At 42.3% G+C, this 25,173-nt stretch overlaps 2 protein-coding genes across 4 annotated transcripts in view; one reads left to right on the forward strand and one right to left on the reverse strand.

Annotated features, from left to right (window-relative positions):
• The window catches only part of grin2da (glutamate receptor, ionotropic, N-methyl D-aspartate 2D, a), a 492,433-nt gene that overhangs the window by 249,040 nt on the left and 218,220 nt on the right, over positions 1-25,173 (forward strand). For all 3 annotated transcript variants that reach the window (XM_079570853.1, XM_079570852.1, XM_079570854.1), the window contains one exon: positions 13,534-13,721. In XM_079570853.1, coding sequence (XP_079426979.1) covers positions 13,534-13,721 — 188 coding nt within the window. The remainder of the gene's footprint in view (positions 1-13,533; positions 13,722-25,173) is intronic.
• On the reverse strand, positions 18,473-20,275 carry LOC306973409 (tripartite motif-containing protein 16-like). Its single transcript, XM_079570335.1, has one exon. It carries the CDS (start codon positions 20,138-20,140, stop codon positions 18,497-18,499), a length of 1,644 nt encoding a protein of 547 aa, XP_079426461.1. The 5' UTR covers positions 20,141-20,275; the 3' UTR covers positions 18,473-18,496.

The following is a 25,173-nucleotide window of genomic DNA, read 5'->3' on the forward strand; positions in this document are numbered from 1 at the left end:
CTTATTTTTATATGAAAAATATAAAATGACAGAAACCTTGCAATATGTTTTTCTCATGATTATATCAATAATGTTCAGCTAAAGTTTCAGTACATAAAACTAATTTGATGTCAGACTAAATCAGATCTCGACATGTGCAGGAGCTTACTGTCGCTTAGCAAAGCCCCCTCACACTAAACCAGGTCTAAAGATCGCCTCTGACTGGCTCAAATATCACCAAAGGACTTCTGGGCACCGCCGTTACGCGCTCTCATACTACCACAAGTGCCCGCACTGTAGTTTGAGAAGCGGCGCTGTGCTCTAATGAAGCTGTAGTCAGTCACGCCAGGCCGAAGCCAAGTTGTCTGCTGCTTTGTTTGCTCGTATCAAACGCACTTAGAGGGGGCTCCCAGCTGATGCCTGCAGTATGCTAATCGCTGAGGGTCTGCAGTGAAACAAATGGGCCGTGCATCAACGCCACCCCCCCACCCCCCACCCCCCCATCACCATCAGAGTCTGCAGAGGCGACATGGAAGATTAATACTGGCGCATGAGAGTTGTCAGGTTTGCTGAGGCGTGGGTTACAGTATTTCTATGTCTGTCATGTGGTGGTGCAGTGTACAGTGAGCAGGATATTTGCATCTGTTATTCTTGCTTATTATGGTAAGAAAGCCGACCAGGAAATGATCTTATGCTGGATTTTAATGTTATTCACTTTATTTGGGGGCACATTAGTAGGGATTGGTCTCACCCTGGGACCCAAGTCTTAGTAATCACTTCAATCTCAAGAGCCATTCAAAAGACTGGCTGGCTTTTAGATAGATTTTTTAATGGCCCCGAGCTAAATAAGTCAGATTATCTTTTAGAACTTACGATGAGGTTCAGTTTCACCCTTTGAAAAGCGAATTTCTAAGTATAATCTTGTGCCACAATTGATGAAAAGACCTGACAACTGTTTCCATAAGCTTCTGTGATTTTTTTCCACCCAGTGTTCATTATTCGCCAAGATCTTGTATTGATGATTTGAGAGTGTGACCTTCTCCAGTAGCCTTCCAGCCTTCCCCCAAAGATTCTCAATGGGGTTAAGATCTGGACTGTGTGGCGGCCGATCCATGAGTGAAAAAAAACGATGTCTCAACCACTCTTTCGCAATGTGAGCCCGATGAATCCTGGCATTGTCATCTTGGAATACGCCCTTGTGAGATAGCAGCTTCAATTCTTAAATCCATTAAACTTGTGAGTTTTTGGAGAGTTTCTGCTTGGATTTCTTTGCATGATGTCAGAATAGCCTCCCAGAGCTGCTGTTCGGATGAAAACTGCCTACCACCCTCATAGAAGTTTTTTTTTTTTGTTGAGGCTCCAAAGGTTCTCAATAAGGTTGAGGTCAGGGGAGGAGGGGGTCCACATCATGAGTTTCTCTCCTTTTATGCCCATAGCAGCCAATGATGAAGGTTTTCTTTGCAGTATGACATGGTGCGTGATGATCTTGTTTGGGAAAGCACCACTCTTCTTTTTGTAGCATAGAAGACTGTGGTCAGGCAGAAACTCCATATATTTTTCAGAGGTCATTTTCACACCTTCAGGGATCCTAAACTGACCAGCTCTCTCCCCATGATTCTGGCCCAAAACGTGACTCCGCCCCCTCCTTACTGACATCACAGCCTTGTTGGGACATTGTGGCCGTTCACCAACCATCCACTGCTCCATCCATCTGACCATCCAGGGTTACACGGCCTCATCAGTGAACAAGACTGAAAATGAGTCCTCATGTATTTCTCAGCCACTGCAGCCGCTTCTGTTCATCAGCTTCAATGAACAGTTTAGTGGAGGCCCGGATAGAAGGTTTAGGCACAACTGCAGCCTCTGGAGTCTCACCAACATCAAGGTGTAGGCACCAGCAGCTTCAAATAGTTCTCTTAATCTGATGTATTTATCAGACTGAAACCATCCTTATTGTGCCTTTATCTGAACAAACCCGTGCTCTGAATCAGCCACAAATCTCTTATCAGTATGATGATTACGCTTAATCTTTAATGAAATATCAAAGGTTTTCATTCCTAGTCCAAGGCATTCAACTATGTCACACTTTTCATCAGCAGAGAGATCCTTTTTCTTTCCTATATTGCTTGAAAATGGTGGTCTGCTTTATGATGTGAACGTCATTTTTCACAACACCTTTTTGACACTGAAACACAATTTGCATTATAAGTTGGTAAAATAGTGAAGAACAACATGTACAGTGGGGAAAAAAGTATTTGGGCAAAATCCAATACAATGTCTATGTGAAACTGACCAAATACTTTTTTCCCCCACTGTATATCCCTAAACGTAATAGACTGAGCTTGAAACTGCACATTTCCCTTTTACGTTTGGAATGATTTGATCAAACTAACTCGAGCAGTGCAACAACAAGTGGTCGCCTGTGAGAAAGGTTGTATTGGAGAAATGCTACCGGGATCACGGCTCCCTTAACTCGAGGAGGGACAAATCAGGCTCAAACCAGGTTAAAAACTCCTGCAATGCATCCCCGGCTTTTGGTGCGGCGTGTTTCTGTGCGAGGATCTGTTTCTCTCAATCAGGAGGATCATCTTCAGTGGCGCTCGGTCTTGACTTGTTTCACCTCTGGAGATTGGAGAACTCTTCACTCTTTTGCCCGAGATGCACTGACGATAACGTGAAAGACTTTTATCCGTGAGAGAAATCTGGCTTGTGAATGTGAACCAACATTTGTGAATTTGTTGCTTGAAGTTTCACCCCTACAGTAATATTGGCCCCTTCCCACCGTTGTTGAGCCGCTACAAATCCTATTATGTGTACCCAAGGCCCTCAGAAATATTGTGCCGTGATTTTATGCAGAACTATTTTTAGGCATCCGTGACATTTGATGAATATAACCTTGAAACACTTGGGCAAGAGAAATGTGTCTTCAGTCTGCAGATTTTGTGCTGGGGTTGGGTTATTACCATATGGCAGAGTAATGGAGTTTCAGTCAGTGATATTTAAAGGAGTTTGTTATGCAAAATCAACTTTCAGAGCTTATTTTTTATGTATTTCTTTGTACAGGTTTGTCCCTTGAGTCTCCTTTGCAAGAGAGACCTTGTAATCAGGTAACCATGCTGTTTGAGAGAACAACAAAACACCAAGCAAAAGTAGAACTGGAGCTGTGTTTTGACCCACTCATGTATCTTTGAGTAATCTTTGAATCTTCTTCAGTGGCTGTTCTTAGCATTGCTGGGAAAGCTTGTTCTGTAGAGCCACCATTAAAGACTGTATTCCAGTTGAAGGTTTTCCATCCTACCCTTGAACCTGGAGTCTTCTTAAAGGAACAGGCCACCGTTTTTCCATACTGAGATATGTTCTTACCTGAGCTTAGACGAGTTGATATGTACTGTACCTGTTTGGTCTTTGTGCCCGTGGAAGAGCTTGGTCGCTTCTAACTTCACCCCATTTGGAGCTATAGGAACACATTGGGAGTGGCCAAATGCTAACAGCATGACTGAGGGCACGCATGTATCAACTCGTCTAAGCTCAGGTAAGAACGTATCTCAGTGTGGAAAAACAGTGGCCTGTTCTTTTAAGTCTGGCTTGGCTCCTCCCTCTTTCTGTCTTCTCTGGCTGGCAGCAATGCAGCAGTGGCACTCCACCTCTTCTCCTTTTTACCCCATTTTTGTTATGTTCATTTATCCCCTAGTTTTGTAATAAATGGTTAAACTCGCTGGTTTGTACTCCTTTATGTGCAGTCATTGAGCCAGGGTGTAACACAGCTCCCTAAAAAGATCAGAGACAATGCACAATTAAACACTGACCATAAAGGAAAGATGCAATGTCCAACATTATAGCAAAATGCAAATATCCACCTGTCGTCCCAGGGCATGTTGATGAGTACAAACCGATTCCAAATTAGATGAGTATGTGACCACGGATTTGTACATTTTATCATTCATTCACATATAATCTAATTTAAATGAGAATGAAACATTATCATGTTCAAAATCAGATAAGACAATTTTCCACAAATCCTAATTCCAGGTAAACAGACACTCCCTCATCAGCAAATTAGATTGTTTCTCTGAGATCCTATATATCAATGCTTTTCTCACCTCTCCACCTCTTGCCAAGCTTAATCCTTTCATCACAAATTAAAAACTCTCTCCGTTGCTTCACTACAGCCACATAACAGCAATGACTTTTTAGTTTCATCTTTATTGAAACAGCAAAGGAGAGCAAGAAGAGGGGGGCATTTCAGCTGTTTTAGATCAACACTGCATTTTCTAACCCACTGTTAGTTACTGATACAGATGTGTATTATCAAACACCTGCAGAAAGCATAAAACCCCCTCTTTAAATGAAATGTGTGATTCAGCTTTACGTTCACTGTCATATCGTTCTGCACTACAAATAAACTTACCATGTCCACAAATACATGGAGGATTTAAAGCACATTTGATACCATGGCTCTGATGTGACTATTTCAAAGGTTTACATGAGCAGAAGAGGCTTGTTTCCGCAGTTTGTACTTTGTCTGAGTGGTGAATCTCACAGCGTTGCATCATGGGAGAATTACCCGGATAGGTCGGCACAATTGTTCCTGATAGAGCCGAGGACCCGAGTGCGAAACGTGTGATTTAGTGTCAAAAAAATGGAGTGATTTTGGGAGTAAGACGCTCGTAATGGAAGGATCAGAACTGGAGGTCTGCTGGGATAACTCGCCTACAGCTCATCGACTGCCGAGATGATTTGTCTTTGGGGATTCTGTACATGTGCTGAAACAGTAAGATCATATACTTATTTCAATGAATGATGTGTCATTGTGGAAAGCAAAACATCCCAAAAGGTCCTGTAACCCAAACATGGTGCTGATTTTTGCGAGAAAGCTGCACTAAATCACTGAAGATGCAGAAACCGTGCTCCTGCAATGGCCTTTTCAATAATAGACATTAAGCCTGTGCTGTATGGCTCCCTGCGTTCGCTCTTGGCTCAGTCTTGGATTATAATGCAGTTAAACAGCGCTGTGATGAAATAAGAAGTCATGCCGAGGTCTCAGCGGAATGTTTTCTTCCTAAATGAGATGTCCGGCCTTTGAAAAATGAGTCCAACAAAGTGATTGATGGCACGAAATGATAAATTATGACCTTAGAATAAAAGCAGGGAGACTGGCGGGTTAGAGGAAGACATGCTGGAATTGAATTCATATTTACATGGAAATTATTTGACCTTTTAGGAAAGCAAAAAAGTGGCAAGTGGCATAAAGTTTTTAGCACAGTTTCACAGTTCCAAAGTTCCGCATTTGTTTCCTTACTCGTTTGCGGCTTTGCTCTGCTCGGAGTCCTCTCCCCTCCAGGACCAAGCCTTAAAGAAAAACAAACAAAGACCCACAAGAGGGAGACAAAACACATGCACCAAGGCCAAGCCATAACAGAAATAGGCCAATAATAAAGTAGGAATTGTGGCTGGTATCTTGCGTAACACCAGTATACCTGAGGGTGTGGCTGACTGAGGCTTGAACGAGCGCTTGGTGCTTCTCCTTCGCTCGAATTATCTTGACAGTAAAATTGCACGCAGCCTCATGTACTTCATTCAATATTTACAGTCTAAGCTCTCACTAACTTCATTCTCCCACTGTGAGTTAAACACTGTCCATGTCTTGAGAGAATATACCAATGGTCCCACTCTGACGGTGGTATTGAATAGCACGGGTTAATCTCCACGCTGCAGAAATGTCGTCAAAACACAACAACGTGCCCCCCCCACACACACACCCACCACCACCCACAGTCCGAGGAGAATATCCAAGGTTGGGAGGCACCACTGTTGTACGTAACATCACCATTCGCCAATGGTGTCTGTCCGGCCCACTTTCTGCGCCAGGTATGAAGCTGAAGATTTCACAGAGCGCCCCAACGTCTAGTCCACATTATCTTCTCCACTCATTATCTTTGGTCGGTGGAGAGTCCTTGCCTCAAGTGCAAGAGTTCAAGTATCTCGGGGTCTTGTTCACGAGTGAGGGACAGATGGAGCGTGAGATCGATGGATGGATCGGGAGCTGAGTCAGCAGTGATGTGGTCACTGTATCGGACTGTTATAGTGAAGAGGGAGCTGAGTCGGGGCAAAGCTCTCGATTTACCGATCGATCTAAGTTCCCACCCTCACCTATGGTCATGAGATTTGGGTAATGACCGAAAGGACAAGATCGTGGATACAAGCGGCTGAAATGAGTTTCCTTCGCAGAGTGGCTGGGCGCACCCTTCGAGATCGGGTGAGGAGCTCAGTTGCCCGGGAGGAGCTCGGAGTAGAGTCACTGCTCCTTCATGTTTAAAGGAGCAGCTGAGGCTTTGGCATCTGTATCGGATGCCTCCTGGTCGCCTCCCTCAGTAGGTGTTCCTGGCATGTCCTATTGGGAGTAGGCCTTGTGGAAGACCCAGGACACGCTGCAGAGACAGTGTCTCTGAGCTGGCCTGGTGTCGCCTCAGGGTCCCCCCAGAATAGCTGGAGGAGGGGTGCGTGGATCTGTGCAGAGACTGTTGCCTCCACGAACCGACCTCGGATAAAGTAGAAGAAGAAGAAGAAGAAGAAGAAGAAGATCTTTATTTATATAGCGCCTTTCACAGACATGGTCACAAAGCGCTTTACATGAGACAATTGTACATTCACTCCATACTCGGTGGTGGAAAGCTACGTTTGTAGCTTCAGTTTCCCCTGGAGGAGACTGTCAGAGGGGCTTTCGCGACTACACACGTCTGCGCCAACGGACCCTCTGACACCACCATACATTCACTCACACACATCATTCATCCTGGCCTATTGTACATGTTTTTAGTGGTAGGGGAAACCGGAGTGCCCGGAGGAAACCTACGCAGACACGGGGAGAACATGCAAACTCCACACAGAAAGGCCCCGTCCCTGGTGGGAATTGAACCCGGACCTTCTAGCTGTGAAGCGAGAGCACTAACCGCTGTGCTACCGTGCCGCCGAAGAAAGTGGATGGATGGACCTGTTATCTTATATGTATTTTGTAGGTAGATTGAAAGAAATGAAAATGGTTTCTGCGACCTACTTTTGTATCCAGACCCACCAGTCCCACAATATCTTCACCTTGAGGTCAAACTCTCTTTACTGTGCTGACTCGTCCATACATCTTTTTGTTAGTCTTGTTTTGGCTCTGCCGCTGTTCTCATGGAGGAAGTGCCGTCTGCTATTAGCAAAGATTGAAATATTTTGTATACACATACGTTCATTTCAATTATGCTTTAAAATATGAAGGCTAAGGGGTGTAAAGTATAAAGCCTGGATGAGGCTGGACCCTAAAACCAATCCTAGTGCTATTAAACCTCACTTCAACGTCTGTTTTTTATCAAATCTAATCACGTAAATGGAACGTAACAGGCTTGATGTAAATCCCTCAGTAGTAAAGCACACTCTGACAGACAGGATTATAGACAGCAGAGACACGGCTCCATACGCCAAGACGTCTGAATATCGAGCCGTGATTGGCAGCAGCTCGTAGCATTAGCGTCATCCCCGTACGTTCCGCGGCCCCGCCGGCTGCGTTAGCGCCGTGAGCTGCGAGTGAGTGGGAAGCATGGCGTCACGTTTGTGGACCGCTCTGACGCTCGTAACACAAGGAGAGTGAGCAGAGGGCATTAGCACACGCCACGCGCCTCCTGCCGCTCTTTCACTCAGGGCTAAGTGTGGATCGACATAGTTAGCACACCGTTTCCATAAAAGAACTGTTCTTGTCGGGAATAGTCAATGGAACTCCAGCCCTGTACGGCTTTTTACTGATTTAACCGGCCCCGCATGGCTGTTTTAAAACATGCTATTGTATTAGATTAGCTATACTTTTGCTCAGGATTTAAACTTTCAAACACAATTGTGCTCTAGTTGTATTTGCTCTGACATTGTAAGCCTCCATCAAAAACATATAAAGGGACAGTACATAGCCTGTATATTTCGACCAGTTCTTGGCCTTTTTATAGTTTCTGGGCTTCTACAGTTTTGCTTCCAAACTCTGTTCTGACGGTTTCCCAAATCTTCCTCTCTTTAGGCACATTCTTGCACTTTGATCACATTTGTCGCTCACATGACACACGTTCACACAGTGTTGCCGTTGCAGTTTCACAGGAACAGTGTTTAGTGCTTTGCTGTGCAGTGTGTTACATGTTGCTCTGCATAAAGGGATCAGGAAAGAAGTATTGTCTTTAAAGAAGTACATTTGGCTTTGATTTGAGAAACTCATTAAAAAAAAGTCTGTCCTTTTTTACATTTAAACATCTCATTGTACTCCAAATTGGATAAAAAACTAAAAAACACACACATCTAATTTATTTTATGTTCTGTATATTTATTTTTCTATTTGTTTTGTACATTGGTTAACACAGTGGTGCAGCGGTTAGCGCCCGTGCCTCACAGCAAGAAGGTCTCGGGTTTGATCCCCGGACAGACGGGGCCTTTCTGTGTCTGTGCATGTTCTCCCCATGTCTGCGTAGGTTTCCTCTGGTTTCGCCTACTACTAAAACATGTACAATGGGTTCCAGTGAAAATGAGATTTCTGACCTCAGTGGGACTTTCATGGTTTAATAAAAGTCAACTAAAAAATGTACAGGATAAATGTTGCAGCTTGCATTGATTTATCTACCGTCCAAAAAACTAATGATGACAAAACAAACCCAAAAACATTTACTTTCTATAATATCGTTGTAAATAGTTTTTTTTCGTGATTTAAAGAGACTAAATGCAAGTTGGTCATTTTATGCTCACTACTGCCACCTCAGGTCTTACGCGTAACTGCAGCTTCTATTTTAAGCTTGTGCATAACGGCACTTCGGACCCGAAGTAACACCTTTCTGAGTGACAGTGCAGGATTTTAGAGGCAGTTGTGGTGAACAGGTCTGAGCTCATTCTACACATTAGGACATGGCTGGAACAAAATACTTAGTTTTAACATTTTTAAACTCCTTATAGTCCCTTTAAGCGTAAAAAAAACTTATGCCATGGATAGATTTCTCCAGTACTAATGCTAACTTCCACTTCTGTCGGATAAAACGTTTTCTCCGAGTTGTATCGGTTCCAGTTGTCCAGGTCGAAAACATCAGAAGTAAAATCGTTAGTAAAAGTTACAACTTTGTGGCTCATGTTTGATCATCATATCAGTTTACAGAGAAACTTCATTGTAGTATTATAAAATAGTGTTAAATATTTATAGTTTAGCACTTTTCCTTTTAACCGTTAATTGAGACGTTAGCAACAGAGCACTGAAGCTTATCCTTTTTCACGTTGATATTTAACAAGTGGAATGCAGCATTATTACAAGAAGCTTTGACTTATTTCCAGATGACTTTTTCCAGTGATATATGCGTGTGATGCCATAACATGCAGCAACAGCCTGGCAGTTAGTATCTCGTCATGGCATTTTTTCATTTGGGTAAGTTCTGAAATAATAAAGTTCGGAATACTCGCAGATCTAATCAGCAGATAAATGGAAAACATGCCAAATGAAGCAGCTCTTCTTGCTGCGGGCGTTCTCAGTCTCCTACTTGATTGCATACGTTTAAAAAAGACTACAACACCCAGGAGGCATTATGTATTTTTATTTTTTTTTCCCACTGACTGAATTCTGATTGTGTTAATTTAAATGTATCCAACACTACCCCCCATTATCGGTGACATCTTTTTTTTGTTTTGGTCTAATTTGTTTTGCGAGATTGTTCGTCAAATATTTCTGGCGCTCGCTATAAGTAATCATCTTCATAATCAAGTGGCCGTATCGTGCACGCTCATGAATAATGCACGAGACGGCACAGGCGACGTGAGAGGATTTCTACACCCCTCTCTCAATTGTTTCATTGCACATCTTGGACCGCGTTTTGCCTGTATTTTGGGGCATACATATTGAGGTCTCTGCATTCAGTGGCTCAGATGTTGGGCTCAGTGGGTCTCCCTGCAGCTGGAAGGTTGGCAGTTTGAATCCTGGCTGGTGCGGACCATAGCTAATAAAAAGAACAGACGTGGAGAGTTAGCAAGTCGGCTAGCCCATAGATACAGACGGCATCTCGTCATAGAAGGGGGCGTGGCTTCGCCAAGGGGGAAAATAGAATATTTAGAGAAACACAATTTTCCCTCTTTTTAGCCATTTTCTGGTGGAATATGAACTTATTTATCACACATAAATAAAGTCAAATGTAAATCGGGCCCATATGGCTATTTTCTCACAGCACATTGTTCAGTAGAAGTTAAAAAACGGCAGTTGTAGCAAGCGCTAGCTAACCGATAGCATTAGCGCGATGCTAACATGTAGCATGAAGTTAGCATTCTCCGTTATTTATGTGTTTATGTGTCTTTGTTTCTTTATTTAGTAGAAACTATATTCATAATTCAGCGTTTGTTAAAGGGGCTATATCATGCTATTTTAGCCATTCCAAAGTTAAGTATAGGCATGTATATGATATATTGTACCTCTACCATTATGGAGCACTCATTTTTGTGATAAATATAAGTATTTTCTGGAGGTATTTTTCAAACCCGGAAGACAGAACGCTTCGATTCAGTTAACTCCGCCCCCTCTCCGCGCATACAACTTTACCGAAATATAAATAAACAGCAAGAAGTGAAGTCACTTCACGATGCAGTTATACGGAGTTGACATCTGCAACACAGCTTCATAAATGGCTAACACACATGCTAATATGCTAACACACAAGCTAACCCGCTTTTGGACTGACTCACCGCTCTGGTCCATCGCTGTTTACATTATGGGACTCGCGTTGGTTATAAAAGTTAATCCACTTTGATTCTGGCGAAGGTTCACCAAACATCCATCAGTGACAGTCACAGAAAAACAATATTTTGGTGAAAGTCGCTGAATCCCGGAGAAAAAAACAGCTGAGTGGCCTCTTCCTGAAAAGGGTTGAATATAAACTCCTCGTCCTCGTAGCCAAACGCGCTTCTTTTTCTCCGTCCGTGACATTATCGTTAGGTAAGAATGAAGAACAGATGTGTCAAGAGTAGGTAACGAGCTCACCATGCGTTAGTATTGTGCCTGGCTTCCTTATTCATTTGTACGTCGATAGAACCTTCAATGTAAATCCGGTCTGGGACTCGACAGCTAACATAATGTGTGCATTTGTGGGAACAGGCTCAGAGCTAAAGGCATTTCTATTATGTCTATGGTGCAGACTGTGCAGTAATGTAGTACTTTGCATTTATAATATTCATAATAATAACCCTGTTTAATCAAGGTCCTCGGCTTCATGTTTGTTCTCCACATGAACAAAGAGCTGCTCCTTTGGCAATGGATTTAAATGATGCGGCTCTTTCAAACTGTCATTGGACGTTTGGATGATTTTTTTCATTTTTATTTAGTCATATTTAAGTCTATCCAAATATCTGAGGATTCTACTCATAGTTTTAGTCTCGGAAAACAGTTTTTTATTTAGTTTTAATCTCATTTTAGTTGGCTGAAATTATGACTGAATGTATTACATCTGATTTAACCCCATATATAGAGAAAATACTAGCATTTATTTTAGTAGAGATAATTTCATTGTCAAAACATGTGTCCTCTAACGTCTCCGGCTCGTCTCCATGGTGATGTTGACTAAAAGCAGCCGCATGAGATTTAAATAGGTCCTCATCCAAATCCATTCAGATGCAGCACCTCCTGCAACAATAGCATGTTCTGTGTCCAGCTGTTCATAAGGAGCACGTTCTGTGTTGCTGTATAATCCAAAGTGTTTCGCCGTGTGCCCTTTTGAGACTGGACACATTGTTACTGGCAAAAAATCTCATGAACAAAACTGTCCCCGCTTTTTGATCCACTTTGACACGCACTGGTGCCGACCCTTAGTGAATCAAGCTCAAAAGGAATAGTTTTAGTCATCTGTCTGTGAGTATTCAGTTTATTAGGGCTTCATTTCATTTCCATTTGTTGCACTTAGGCCTGTCACGGTCACGATAACAACATTTGTAGTTCAAAATATTGAGGCAGTAAAATTTTAGCCTGGTATGAAGCCAGACTGACTTTATTTATGTATTCATTATACATAAGAAGATATTCAGGAATTAATAGGACGCAATTTCCAAATGGAGACTGGAGTTTGAACGAGAACGAACCAATCAAACACAAAACGCCTTACGCTCTGTTTTTACGTCCTCCGCCATGATTGTTTGTCGTCCAGTAAATGTTCCGGTGGAAACCCTCAGAGCAACTTCTTACTGTGGCTTTAAAGGAACAGGCCACCGTTTTTCCATACTGAGATATGTTCTTACCTGAGCTTAGATGAGTTGATATGTACCTGTCTGGTCTTTGTGCTCATGGAAGAGCTTGGTCGCTTCCAACTTCACCCCTGTTTGAAGCTATAGGGATGTACTGGGAGAGGCCAAATGCTAACAACATCTTTGGTCGTTTTGCGTGACTGAGGGCACGCACACAGACCAGACAGGTACGTATCAACTCGTCTAAGCTCAGGCGAGAACATATCTCAGTATGGAAAAACGATGGCCTGTTCCTCGGGTGCACTGTGGAGCGGGTCAGACTGTTTTTAATGCAGGCTAGCTGATACCATAGAAATGTGCTAGCCTAGCACAAGCCTAGTGTCACGTAGCTCTTCAAATATAAGAACTGCATGAATTACAAAAAAAAAAAATTATCTCCAGAAATCAGCAACACTCTGGATAACTAGGAATTGAGGCCCTATGTCAAAAATCCTGAAATATCCCTTTAAGGACAAGTCCGGCTCATTTAAAACAGAACAAAAGGCTCTGGTAAAAGATCGTTGAGTCGCAGCCGACATCTTCACTGTTGTGGTTACAGGAGGAGCACTGGTGGTTGATGGGAAATCCTAGCGTGGAAGATGACACACCGTTAACTCCCGCCTCCCGCGCTATGATTGGCTTGTCTTGGTTTTGCCGGAGTCAGCGAGATTCAAATCACCCAATTCCAGACTGTATCCCCATGTATCTATTAACATGGAGGATCAGTCGTGAGGATCAGCCAGGCTAGTAAAATGTGCTTCCACCCCCCACCCCACAACAAGGACTTGAGAGAGTGAACATTTCGATTCACGTTATTGAATTGACAAATCATTTGAATCTTTGAATTATTGAAGACCTTTTATTGCCACTGAAACAAACAAAAAATATTGTGAAGCTTTGTTTGAGAAGTTCTTAGTACTAAAATATCCCACAATGAACATGAAATACAATGAGACATATGTATTACAAATGGAAAAATATGCAAATAAATGTACAGACGATAAATACTGAGCCCAAAATGTATTTATCTGTCATTCATTCAATTCAATTATCGTGACAGCCCAAGGCCCACTATATAGAATAATGTATTATATATATAGTGCTTTTCCAGACATTCAGCCATTACCCAGCTGACAACTTTTACTACAATGGGCAAATAATGAATAAGTGAGATCTTTTAAACAACAGTAAAGCCCATAGTTTCAGGGCTGAGCTCCTGCTTCTAACGATTGTGGAAAAATGGTTCTGGCTGAATGAAAATGCTCCTGATATGACAAAAGAACCCTCTCTCTCTCTCTTGTGCAGGTGCGTCTGCTGTACTGCTCCCTGGAGGAGGCCGAGGTGATCTTCAAAGCGGCCTGGGCGGCGGGTCAGGCGGGGCCCAGCCACATGTGGTTCGCTGTGGGTCCCGCGCTCTCCGGTCTGGGCCTGGAGGGGCTGCCCAAAGCGCTGTTCGCCATCCGGCCGCAGGGATGGAGGGACGAGCCTCGCAGGTAACACGGGTCAACACTGGTGCTCAGCCGTGGGACACTTCAGCTTCCTGCATATCTGAGCTCGTGTGTGACAGATGCTCAAGTATTTCTGTGTTTGCCTCTGCTACAAAGAAAAGAGCACAATCTCATGAAATACGTTGAATATTTCATGAGATTGATGCACCTAGAGCAGCTGCATCCTGAGCTACATGCAGCTGCTCTCTGACTATTTATCATAGTCCTGGGTTAACACTGGTTTAGGTTTGGTTTAGTCCTGTCATTCAAAGTGACCGTATTAATAGGACTTCAGCGGAGTCCAGTCAGTAGCAAAAATGATATTTCAACATAAACAATATGGATCTGCCCCTTGTGTTTACTATTGTTAAAACCCAGCACGAGGATGGAGGAAAGCACAACAAAAGTAACAAGATGTAAAAGGTTTGATAAAGTTATAATTTAATAAAAAAGGAATGTTAAACTTAAAGGAATAGGCCATCGTTTTTACATACTGAGATATGCTCTTACCTCACTTTAGCCGAGTTAATATATCCCCGTCTGGTCTTTGTCCGTGCACTCTGCCAGGCAAACGGAGCACATACGCAGCCTCTCCCACATATCACATAGCTCCGAAAAAGCTCACGATAGAAGCTACCAAGCTCTTCCACGTAATGATACGAGGAGCAAAACGTCCGCGCAGTAACTCCTAAAGGCTATTGACGGAAGTGAGCGGGGGAAGTCTTTAGGAGTTACTGCGCGGACGTTTTGCTCCTCGTATCATTACGCCTCACAATATAGTCCCCCTTTTTATCTGCTTATAAAATCGACATGTTACATTTCTGTGTAAATATACTTCGCATGAAAACACTTCACGTAACTTTATTTAAATAGGGAACACGTGGAAGAGCTTGGTAGCTTCTATCGTGAGCTTTTTTGGAGCTATGTGACATGTGGGAGAGGCTGCGTATGTGCTCCGTTTGCGTGACAGAGCGCACGGACAAAGACCAGACGGGGATATATTAACTCGGCTAAAGTGAGGTAAGAGCATATCTCAGTATGTAAAAACGGTGGCCTATTCCTTTTAACAAGGGGCAACAGAAATAATTTTTTTTTTAAAAAGTCACAATTATAGGCCTGAACAAAAACGAGTGATAAACAAAATGAGACAGAATCTAAAGTAAACATGAATGTTCCTGGAAAACACATCAAGGGTCATTTACCGACACAGGTGCTAATGAGTGAGTGCAAAGTGAAAAATAAAATATGTTATTTTGTGGCTGTGTTTGACCTGATTTAACATTTGAGATAAAGTGTGTCACAGTAATAGGGCCACAAATCTGATATGTATATGAGAGAATGCTACAGGAGTACATGCTACTTGTTTTTACATGAGCAAACGCTCATGGGGGTCATTTACCAACGCTTGGTAAATGACCCCCCAAGTTTTTACAGACATGAAGGAACACAGACAACACAAAATGAAAAAAATAAATAAATACTAGCATCAGAATGAGCTCAGCTTTTAAGGCGTGGCTGCAACATGTGTTCAGATCAGGGGTCTTCAAGTCAATTTTCCTGGGGGCCTTTAATACAAATAAATGAATAATAACGAGCCTGACAGGACTGTAGCCTCGGCTTAAACTTGTATTGCACTTAAGCTCGTGCCACAAGTCTCTGCTACACTGTAGTCATTATTCATTCGCTCAGCACTTGGTGGTGGTAAGCTACTATTGTACAGCCGCCCTGGGGCAGACTGACCATTTAATACGTGGCTATAATTTGTTGTTTTTATCCTGATCTCTTTTTATGTCAGTGCCCTCTGCTGGACAAGTGTTTTTTTATTTAAGTTGCCCCCTAGTGGCTGGAGTGAGCACACAGATTATTTCCTTAAACAGTCATAACTCTGCACAGGAATGAGCTAGAGACTTCCCTTTTTTTTTACATGCTCAGGAATTTGTGCGCTACAAGTCAGGGGCCGGATTTGGCCCGCAGGCCGCCTGTTGGAGACCCCTGTGCTACACCAATCAGGACCAGAAAGCAGTAGCCAACCAGATCAGAGCCTGGATCTAATTCTCCAATCCCGGGTAACATGGAGAAAAGACAGAATTAATGCAAAAAAGGAGGGAGACTGGAGGCCAGGGTCCGTAACAAGTATTTACAAGTTATTTATCATTGATTTGTATACAATTTTCTGATTTTAGATATGTGTATAAATATAAGAAAATGGAAATGCTTTTTTTTTCTTTCCAAGACCATTTACATTGTAGATTCTCTCTAAAGGCGCCGACCTATGAATGAACACGAATGGAATTACGTTTTACACAAAAAGTTGAAGACCTTCTTCAAAATCGCCGCCTTTCGCTTTGATCACAGCTTTGCACTTCGGACACTTTCTCATCGAGCTTCACGTTGTCGTCACCGCAAACGGTTCTGACTTCACACACCGTTCGAAACCATTTCAGGGCCGACCTTATGAAGCTCTTTGAGGAAAATGCCGAGAATAAAGGGTGTCACTTTTGAAGAATTTTTTCACCCTTTTGCGTTTCCTTAGTCCTTAGTCTTGAGAGAACAATTTGAGAAACTGCACTGTATTAAAACTTCTCTGATAGAGGGTTGAACGAAACACAATGGTAATAATAATTCCTCTTGCGCCGCGGCTCCCTGAATGTTTAATACGTCTTAATGCTTAAAGTGTACTCGGATGATTACGAGAATTATTTCGCAATTACACGTCTGATTATGACGTACAACATTCGGCTTTAATCGCGGCGCTTTCCCAAAATTACCTCTGCATTTTCACTTGCATACTTGCTTTGGCATTTGCATTCATTCGGGGACTTTAAACTCCGGAATAATGTTTTAAATATTCATGAGCAACATCAAAAGAATACAAATGTCCTCTTTATTTTCTATTTTCTAACGCTCGGTGAGTAATCGTCGGCGTTTTATCGCTATGATCGCGACGTTATTGTTGAAAAATCCCTCATTAACTGCAGGGGTCGTTCAACTTGAGTCTAATCTAATAAAAAAAAAAAAAAATTACATTACAGGGATGATTATGATGAAGCACTAATGAGTATTTACGCCGTCGTCATGTCCCACTGAGAAAAGTAGCATGAAATGGGAGGCTGGATTTGAAGGAGTTTGTTAAAATTGTAAATAAATGAGGGCATAGACTTAGGGACGCACCGATACCACTTTTTCTAAAACCGATACGAGTACTTTGATTTATATGCCGATACCAAACACCAATACGAGTACAAGGCATTTTCTTTTGGTTAGTAATTAGTTAATTTACTCATGTACATTTCCTTAAGTAAAGTAGGTGACACTTTTAAGAGAAGTTATATCAGAATTGAACAGATGCCTTTTTTTTTTTTCATTCAATGTAGTTTTTCTTTTTTATTGCTCTGTCCATCATAGACAGAACAGCTCATGTCCAAAAGCTCCTCAATGCTTGTGCTTTATTCATTTATCTGTTTTTATTTAACAATAGTATTGAGGTGTTACTGTTATTACTGCAGATAAATGGTCTCTTTTCGCCTTTACTTCAGCCCCGTGTGGATTTTCTCGTGTGTTTATGGCAGTGTTTTTCAACATTTTTTGAGCACATGTTTTTCATTGAAAAATTCACGAGGCACACCACCAACAGAAATCCCATCAAAGTGTCTTGAATAGGATCATCGTATAGTCTCGCGAGCCACGATGCCACTGTCACAGCCACCCGCCGCATCCATGCATCACTAAGTCTCTTGTCTCAAAGAAATTAGCTACCTGATATAGAGTATTACATGGTTACTCTGCCGATCACTAGACAGCACAGACACTCGAAAATGGTACATTATTTGCGGATAATAATGAATTTGTTTTCAAAAAAGCAACTTGGTTAAAATTGGATAATTTCCCAAGGCACAGCAGACATTATCTCATGGCACACTGGTTTATAGTAACTTATCCAGTAGCTTCAGCATTTTGATTAGGGAAGAGTCGCTGGATCCTTCATTGTATCCAAACAGATTGGACAGTTCTGCTGCAGCTCATTTTGGCTCAATATAAACATGCTGTGTCTCTTTATTTGGATTTTTCTGAGGACTTTTTTGTCCCTGTGTTAGTTTTTCAGCTGAATAAGCTCCTGGGCATAAAACAGCATACGAATTGCCAGAACTGTTAGCATCGAGTTAGCGGCTGGTTAGCAACATTAGCAACATTAGCAACATTAGCCTGTATCTTGTAAACACTGCAGACTCCACGCTGCAGCACTAACAACATTTAGCTCTGGTTAAATCCAGCACAGGCTCTGGTTTAGGGAGGGTCGTCTGTAATAGAGTCAGCTCTATGTGGAAGATTGGATTTACACTAAACAATTCTCCAGTTTGTTGCTATTTTCTCTCCTCAGCGGAGAGGAGAGAAAGTCGTCAAGTGGTATCGGTTTATGGTATCGGGACCTCATTAATGAGTATGAGTATAAGTACAAGCATGTGGTATCGGCTCGAGACCCGATATTGGTATCGGTGCATACCAAACAAAAAGTACAAAATAACAGAAAAAAACTCCACCAAAAGGATAAAAACAGAAACTGTAGTAAACTATGTGTGATTTTGCTGTAGAAATAAAACATGATAATAACAATATTTTCAATCAGAACCTTTCGCACGAACCACCTCTGATGAATGTTGAAGTAAAGTCTCATCTGTCATCAGGTTAATACAGTTTGTTTTTTGCATAAATTGACATATTTCAAACCACAAACTCTTGTACCTTAACTCTGAACCTCAGCACAACAACCACAAATAATGGTTTTATTTGAGTTTAAGGAAATGAGCAGTGTCTCCAATATAGCCAAACATGTCTCCATCAAAGTGGACTCCAGCAAACAGCGGCTGAGTGAAGGTGGTCTGGACTCTGTGGAGGAGGCTCATGGTTTTGTCCTTGACGCTGTAAAAGGACAGAGCCCCTGCCCTGTGGTCCAGGTAAACCCCGATCCTCCCAGAAACTGGACCCGAGACCTCAGACTCAACTCTATTAAAATAAAATGAGTAACTGTTTTTAGAGCAACGTAAAGCCCAGGATTTATCATTGTATCCAAATGCACATTGATTGCTGGTTCCCTGTCTCTTTATGTCCCTGTATGACACTGCTATACACACCGGGTACGTGGAGCTCCACTCCACTTCACAGTAACAGCGGCTCTTCAGACCTTCTGCACTCAGGACCTGACGGTCATTAACAAATCTGTCCGGGTGATCAGGAATACTCTGCTCATTAGACGTAAATGTTGCTCTTCTGTTTCCATCAGACAGAGACAGTCGTCTGTGTGCTGTGTTTGGGTCCAGTGTGACGTCACTCGCATACCTGAGGAAGTCCTCTCTGGAGCGGGGCTCAGGCTCAAACATGTTAAACTCTCTCAGACTGAGCTGTAGTTGGTTCCTCAGCGCTGACACAGCTCTGGTCACATCTGTCAAGTCTGTCCTTGGTCTGGTCTGGAGCCTGGACTCAGTCTTCTCTGAGTCTGTGGACAGTGAGGGGCAGAGCAGGAGGAACTGGTTGTGGTCCGGTGTGCGGGACAGTGTGTCCAGCTCAGAGATGCTCCTCTTCAGCTCAGTGACGTCCCGCTGCAGTTGGTCCTGAAGCTCTTGGACTTGTTTCAGTTGGATCTGCTCCTCAGAGCGGATCTGCTGCTCCACTTCAGAGCGTCTCTTCTCCAGGAGAAGGGCCATTTTTCTGAAGCTGTCCCCACTGTGCTGCACTGCTGTTTGGGCAGAGTGGCTGATGTTCTGGGCCTCCTGTCGGAGCCTCTCCTGCTCTGTCTCTTTGTGCTGGAGGTTTTGTTGCAGCAGAACCTTCTTGGCCTGCAGCGGTTTCTGCCTGTGAGCCCTCTCTGCTGCACAGGACACTGTGTGGTGGCCCTGGTGCTGGTCCACACAGAGGGAGCAGATGATCTGCTGGTCTGTGCGGCAGAACAACTTCTTCAGCTCATTGTGCTCAGAGCAGAGGTTTTCCTGGAGCTCGTCAGAGGGCGCCACCAGCTGGTGTCTCTTTAACACTGCAACATTTCGATGAGGCTGGAGGTGGGTCTCACAGTAAGAGACCAAGCACTGCAGACAGGATCTGACCGCCTTTAGCTTCCTCCCAGTGCACACATCACAGCTCACATCTCCAGGACCGGCATAGCAGTGGTCAGCAGGGGGCGCTGTGAGCCCTGTCTTATTCAGCTCCTCCACAAGATTGGCTAACACTGTGTTTTTGGCCAGGACAGGCTTGTGAGTGAACATTTTCCTGCATTGAGGACATCTGTACTGCACCTTTTGGTGCCATTCGGTTTGAATACAGTCCATGCAGTAGCTGTGTCCACAGGGAAGAGTCGCTGGAACCTTCATTGTATCCAAACAGATTGGACAGTTTAAGGCGTCTTCACGTGTGACTTCACGTACTCTCTGCGCCATCTCTGTGCTCGGTCAGAATGTGAAACGTTGTAGGGCTCGGGCGTTAACTGCAGCCGAAAGTACAACCTGAAGTGTGCCCGGCCACGGAGCCAAGTGTGTGAATAAAAACTAAGCAAAAAGTATGTTTCAAGTACTACTTTGAGAAGAGAGTAAGGTATTATGGTTTAAAGAGTTATTGAATATTAAAAAGGTATTAATTTAGTTACATGTATATATATTACATATGTTGTATAATAATAATCAAATAATATTCAAACCAAAAACAAAACACAGCAGTGGTTCAAATCTTCAAGGTTTAAAGTTCCTTGTTGGGTTTCCATTTAGTCTGTTTGTTCCCATTTGTTTGTTTGTGGAAGGCAGTTCAGTTTATATAAGAAACAGATAAGGTCCGATAGTCCTATCGCTGGTAGGAGGGCAGTCACTGGGCAGCTCGGCATCCAGGGGTTTAGAACATGATGATTTCAGGGCGGAAGAAAACGGACCTAAACAAGGCCAAGGGAAAACTCCAATTAGTCAAATATAACAAAAATTGTTGATAAAAAAAACAATTAGATCGTACACTGCAATATAATATACACTATATATAACTTTAATTCACATCAACAAATACATCAATTCTCAGTAGGTTATCTTAATGATACACACATTCAATATGAAGGTCAATAAATGAAAGTGAAACTTCAGAGATGCCAGAATGTCAAAGAAAGTGCACTTAAATCAATATCATTAGCATTAAAGCTAAGTGAGTATCCAATATTGTACAAAAGGGTCAAAATATATAAATAAATAATACTTGTTGCGCAGCAGGATTCATTTCTTCAAAAGGTTTGAAGCCAATTCAAAAGCGCATAGCCGCTTGTGCTTTCGGTTCAGAAAAGTTACAAAAGTAGGCATAAACAGCCTGAATCACAAAAAGCGGGGTATGATCCTAAGTTAATGCGGTCTAACGTATAGTTCGGCTTCAATAACGACTTAAAAAAAAGCAGACATTGAAGGGGTTACGACGCCGAGAGCTGCGCGGACCGTGTCTGTTTATATGCTACGGTAGCGTTAAGTTAGCGGCGGAGTTGAATGGAAATTCGCGGCAACGTAAACACGGAAAATGCACGAAAACCATAACACAGATCGACTCACCGGTGAGTGGGGAATCAGATGGGTCACCGAGCAGGACGGGACGGGTACAGCTGACAGGATCTACGTATTATCATTGAAATAGTAGCTTTTAGTAAACAGTAGGCGTTCGCAATGTTATCAAACGCTTGAGATATTGGGCGCTGATCAACTCACCGGTGAGGAGACCGGAGCACACCGGAGCACAGCGGCGCACACCGGAGCACAGCGGCGCACACCGGAGCACAGCGGAGCACTACCGGAGCACACGGCAAAGAGAACCGCTCAGGACTTTTCACGGACTTGCACAAGTGTGTTTTTTCTTGGCCACAGCAGGAGGAGCTTTGAGCAGCAGCGGGAGCGGAGCAGGAGGAAGTGACGAGGGTGGGGGTTAAAGGGTTGTTAAAGGGTCTACAGAAGGCACGGAAGTTGGGGCGTGTTAGTAAATGACAAACGTTAGTTTCGCTTTGACAAACATGAGAGTCTGCAGTGGGAGGAGACAGACAGGCTCCATTTATGGTTAAACGTCTGAGGTAGAAACACTGGCACAAACTGCCTTCAGAATGAAAACTGATTTGGAGCCACAAACACATGTAGTGTAGCTTGATATGAATCATATTGAAATAGCATTATCTTATTCTTCTGTTATTTTTTACTTTTTAAAGGTGTTTTAATAAACTTCAGATGTATTTAAAACATGTAAAGTGCATATAGCAGTGGTCCATAGTCGTCTGTGCATCTCCATCTAAAAACCATTACCCGCACTCTTGAGGATAAAGATGTAAATATAGCGAGGGAGGAGATGTGGCATGAGCGAGGGGTAAGGAGGTCATTTTTGTCAAGCAGGAGCAGGAGCAGCAGCAGCAGCAGCAGCAGCTGTCTCCACAGGGGTGGGGGACTGAGGTGAGGTCTGTTAATGCTAATAGATCATCACACTCGCGGTCCTCGTCAGAGCAGAACACAGACTAAATGAGTGATACTGTCAATATAGGCTCTATGCACGCAAATCACACGTGACTTCCAAGTGGATCCTGTGGTTGCGTGTCCGTTATTTCCCTATGAGGTCTTGTCTAAAAAAAAAAATTGTTCAAGGAAACATCCCTGACAGATACTGGTCTGAAGTGACTCGCTACGTGTTAAAAACATTACGCTGGATGTAAATTCTTGACTGCAGGAAACGTCTGTGTTTTTTGAGGTAGGACTTTTTATCTCCATTGTCAGGCCAAGTCCCGCCTCCCCACACTGAAAGAAATAACTATTAACATGTACTTAGAAAAATACTGTAAGGTATGTATTTGCGTGATGATATTTGAATTAAATTGTATAACTCTAAATCAAGTAAAACCTAAATGATATTTGTAAATAAATCTTCCTTCTTCACTTCTCAGTCTGTGGCTGAAGAGCAATGAGGCTTCAGCCTTTTTACTGGAAACAAAGAGCTCACTGTATTTAGCGTCATGTTACTGTCACTGATGGTGTCTGACCTAAAGTCTCACTCTGAAGAGTCAACTCACATTTACACTGAGAAGGTCAGAAGGGCGCCCCCTTGTGTCACCTTGCATCCAAATGCCTGGAACAAACCAGCGGGTCAAAATGACCCGCAAAGACCACACAAGGGTTGATTATTTTTGCAATAAGGATAAATAAACTGATGCAACAGATACAATATAAATAGCATTTAATAAAGTAATCCATTTTTGTATGTGATCAGCACACACAAAAGTTACTCAGTATTTCTATGATACACAGAAATATTCAAAATATCACATACACCTTACTTCATTATTTCACATAAGATTTATTTACAAATATCATTTAGGTTTTACTTGATTTAGAGTAATTCAAATTTAAATCAAATATCATCAAGCAAATACTTACATACCATACAGTATTTTTCTAAGTAAATGTTGATAGTTATTTATTTCAGTGCATTCCCACAGATGTGGGTGTTTTCTGCACCTGTTCCTCCCTGTCTCAGTCATAGTAGATTTTTTTTTCATGAAAGACCATGGGAGCGCTGCACTGGGTCGTGATCCGTGTGGGATACAGTGAAAACATCAAGGACGAGGACAGTGAAATACAGAAAAAATACCCTTACCCAATTGAACAATGGGCAGTCCTTTATTTGAGAGGGACGGCATTATTATTCTGGGTCCTCGGAAGTCTTCATCTTATTTTAGAGCAGTTTGAGCCTGACCTCTGTAAGTCTTACTATAGACCTGCATGTCCCGGTTTATATACAGTATAATGGTATGTGGAAAGCCAGATACAATAACATTTCAGTATGATGTCCTCAATAAAATGTGACTCTACTCTCAGCCGTGCTCAAACTAAGTTGGTTTTGTTGCCCTGTCAAAATGAGTCACGGTGTAAAGTATATAACCTCAGATTTATGTGGAACTGTACATTTACTCTGTGTGTGCGTCCCGTCTCATCTCTGACATTTACAGAAGCTCAGTCTGAAATAGTGAAATGCTAAAACTGCTCGAGGAGAATGTCAAATGTATCATCTAGTTGTTATTTCATCCCTGCGTATTAACACAAGTGGAAGAAAGAGTCGAACAAAAGAACATCATTAGTTAAATATTGCGAGGTTGCCGTTCCTGACACACATTTGCCTAAGGACAAAATAAATATTTTTAGATTTTTAGCCCCCTGTTCAAAATGAAATTGGGTGGTCCTGTACTCCTTTTAAACCTTTTAATTTGCTCAAACAATATCACTTATGACATTGACCCTCTGACCAGACTCTGGGTCCCCTTGAGGAGGCCCGCCGCCCAAGTTGGGAACCGCTGGTGTACCCAATGGTAATTGTATTGTTCCAATGTTTAGGTCGAGCTTTGGTCCGACTTCCTTCTCAGCTGTTGGGACCAGGCTCTGGTAGGGCTGGGCGACATGGACCAAAAGTCATGTCCCGATAGATTAGGTTGAATATCCATATACGATATATATCCCGATATTTTTTCGGCAAAGTGAGAGTTGTGAAATGAAATGTTAAGTCAAAGTCAAAGCCAAACACGAGTAGTTTTATTGAAAACTCGCTATAAAATGTAAACATAAACACTGTATAACAAAGCTCTGTAAGGTACACATTTAAATAAATAAAAAATCTTGGATGAAAATAGCCTGTAAAATAAAATAGGTCACTCTATTTCTGAGGGCAGCATTTATATATAAAGAGAAAATAACATAAAGTACTCAGTTTAAGATACACTTTTTTAAAAATTACCTTGAGATTACCTGTTTCTTTTTGTTAACTTAATAGCTTATCTGAATTGGAAATATTCCAATATACGTGATATGGTCTGTTTCCATATCTCATTTAAAAAATATATCGATATATCGCCCAGCCCGAGGCTCTGGAAGAAATTACCATCAGACTTAAAATGACAAAGGACACCAAATTTAAGATGAATTTAAAACACTACCCAAAGTTGTTCTGATCAATAATAAATCAATCCTGAAATGTACAGGTAGCCAATGGAGATTTGCAGTTTGACTTATTCAGACCGGTAAAGACAGAGCTGCAATAGTCAAGCCTTGTTGATATGAAAGCATGAATTACTCTTCCCAGGGACCCTTTTGACAACATTTTGCAAATTCTAGAGATGTTCCCAAAAGGTGATGAAAGTAATTTCGGCCGGGCTGTTTGGACATGGCCTGGTCCAAAAGGTTTCTGAGGCTTGATTTGAGTGAGGAGCCGAGAGAGCCGAGGTGTGACGAAATGATTATAATTCACTAAAGGAGGACAAAACAAATGTATAGAACCTTTACCGGCTTTACCCAAGTCTAAAAGCTAAAAGCTCACAGTCTATAGGCTACATTTTTGTCACTTTTTTTTTATAGCTTTCTTTTGCACTTTCCTCTCGTTTATGTTGCGATTTTGACACTTTTTTCAAGAGGCTTTTTGATTTAGGTGTGGT

Source organism: Gobius niger (genome assembly GCF_951799975.1).
Source record: "Gobius niger genome assembly, chromosome: 14".
NCBI classification, from domain to species: Eukaryota; Metazoa; Chordata; class Actinopteri; order Gobiiformes; family Gobiidae; genus Gobius; species Gobius niger.

What these genes read in the sequence shown, in the direction of transcription:
- LOC306973409 (XM_079570335.1), bottom strand. Translation starts at nt 20,140, where the DNA reads ATGGCGCAGAGAGTACGTGAAGTCACACGTGAAGACGCCTTAAACTGT.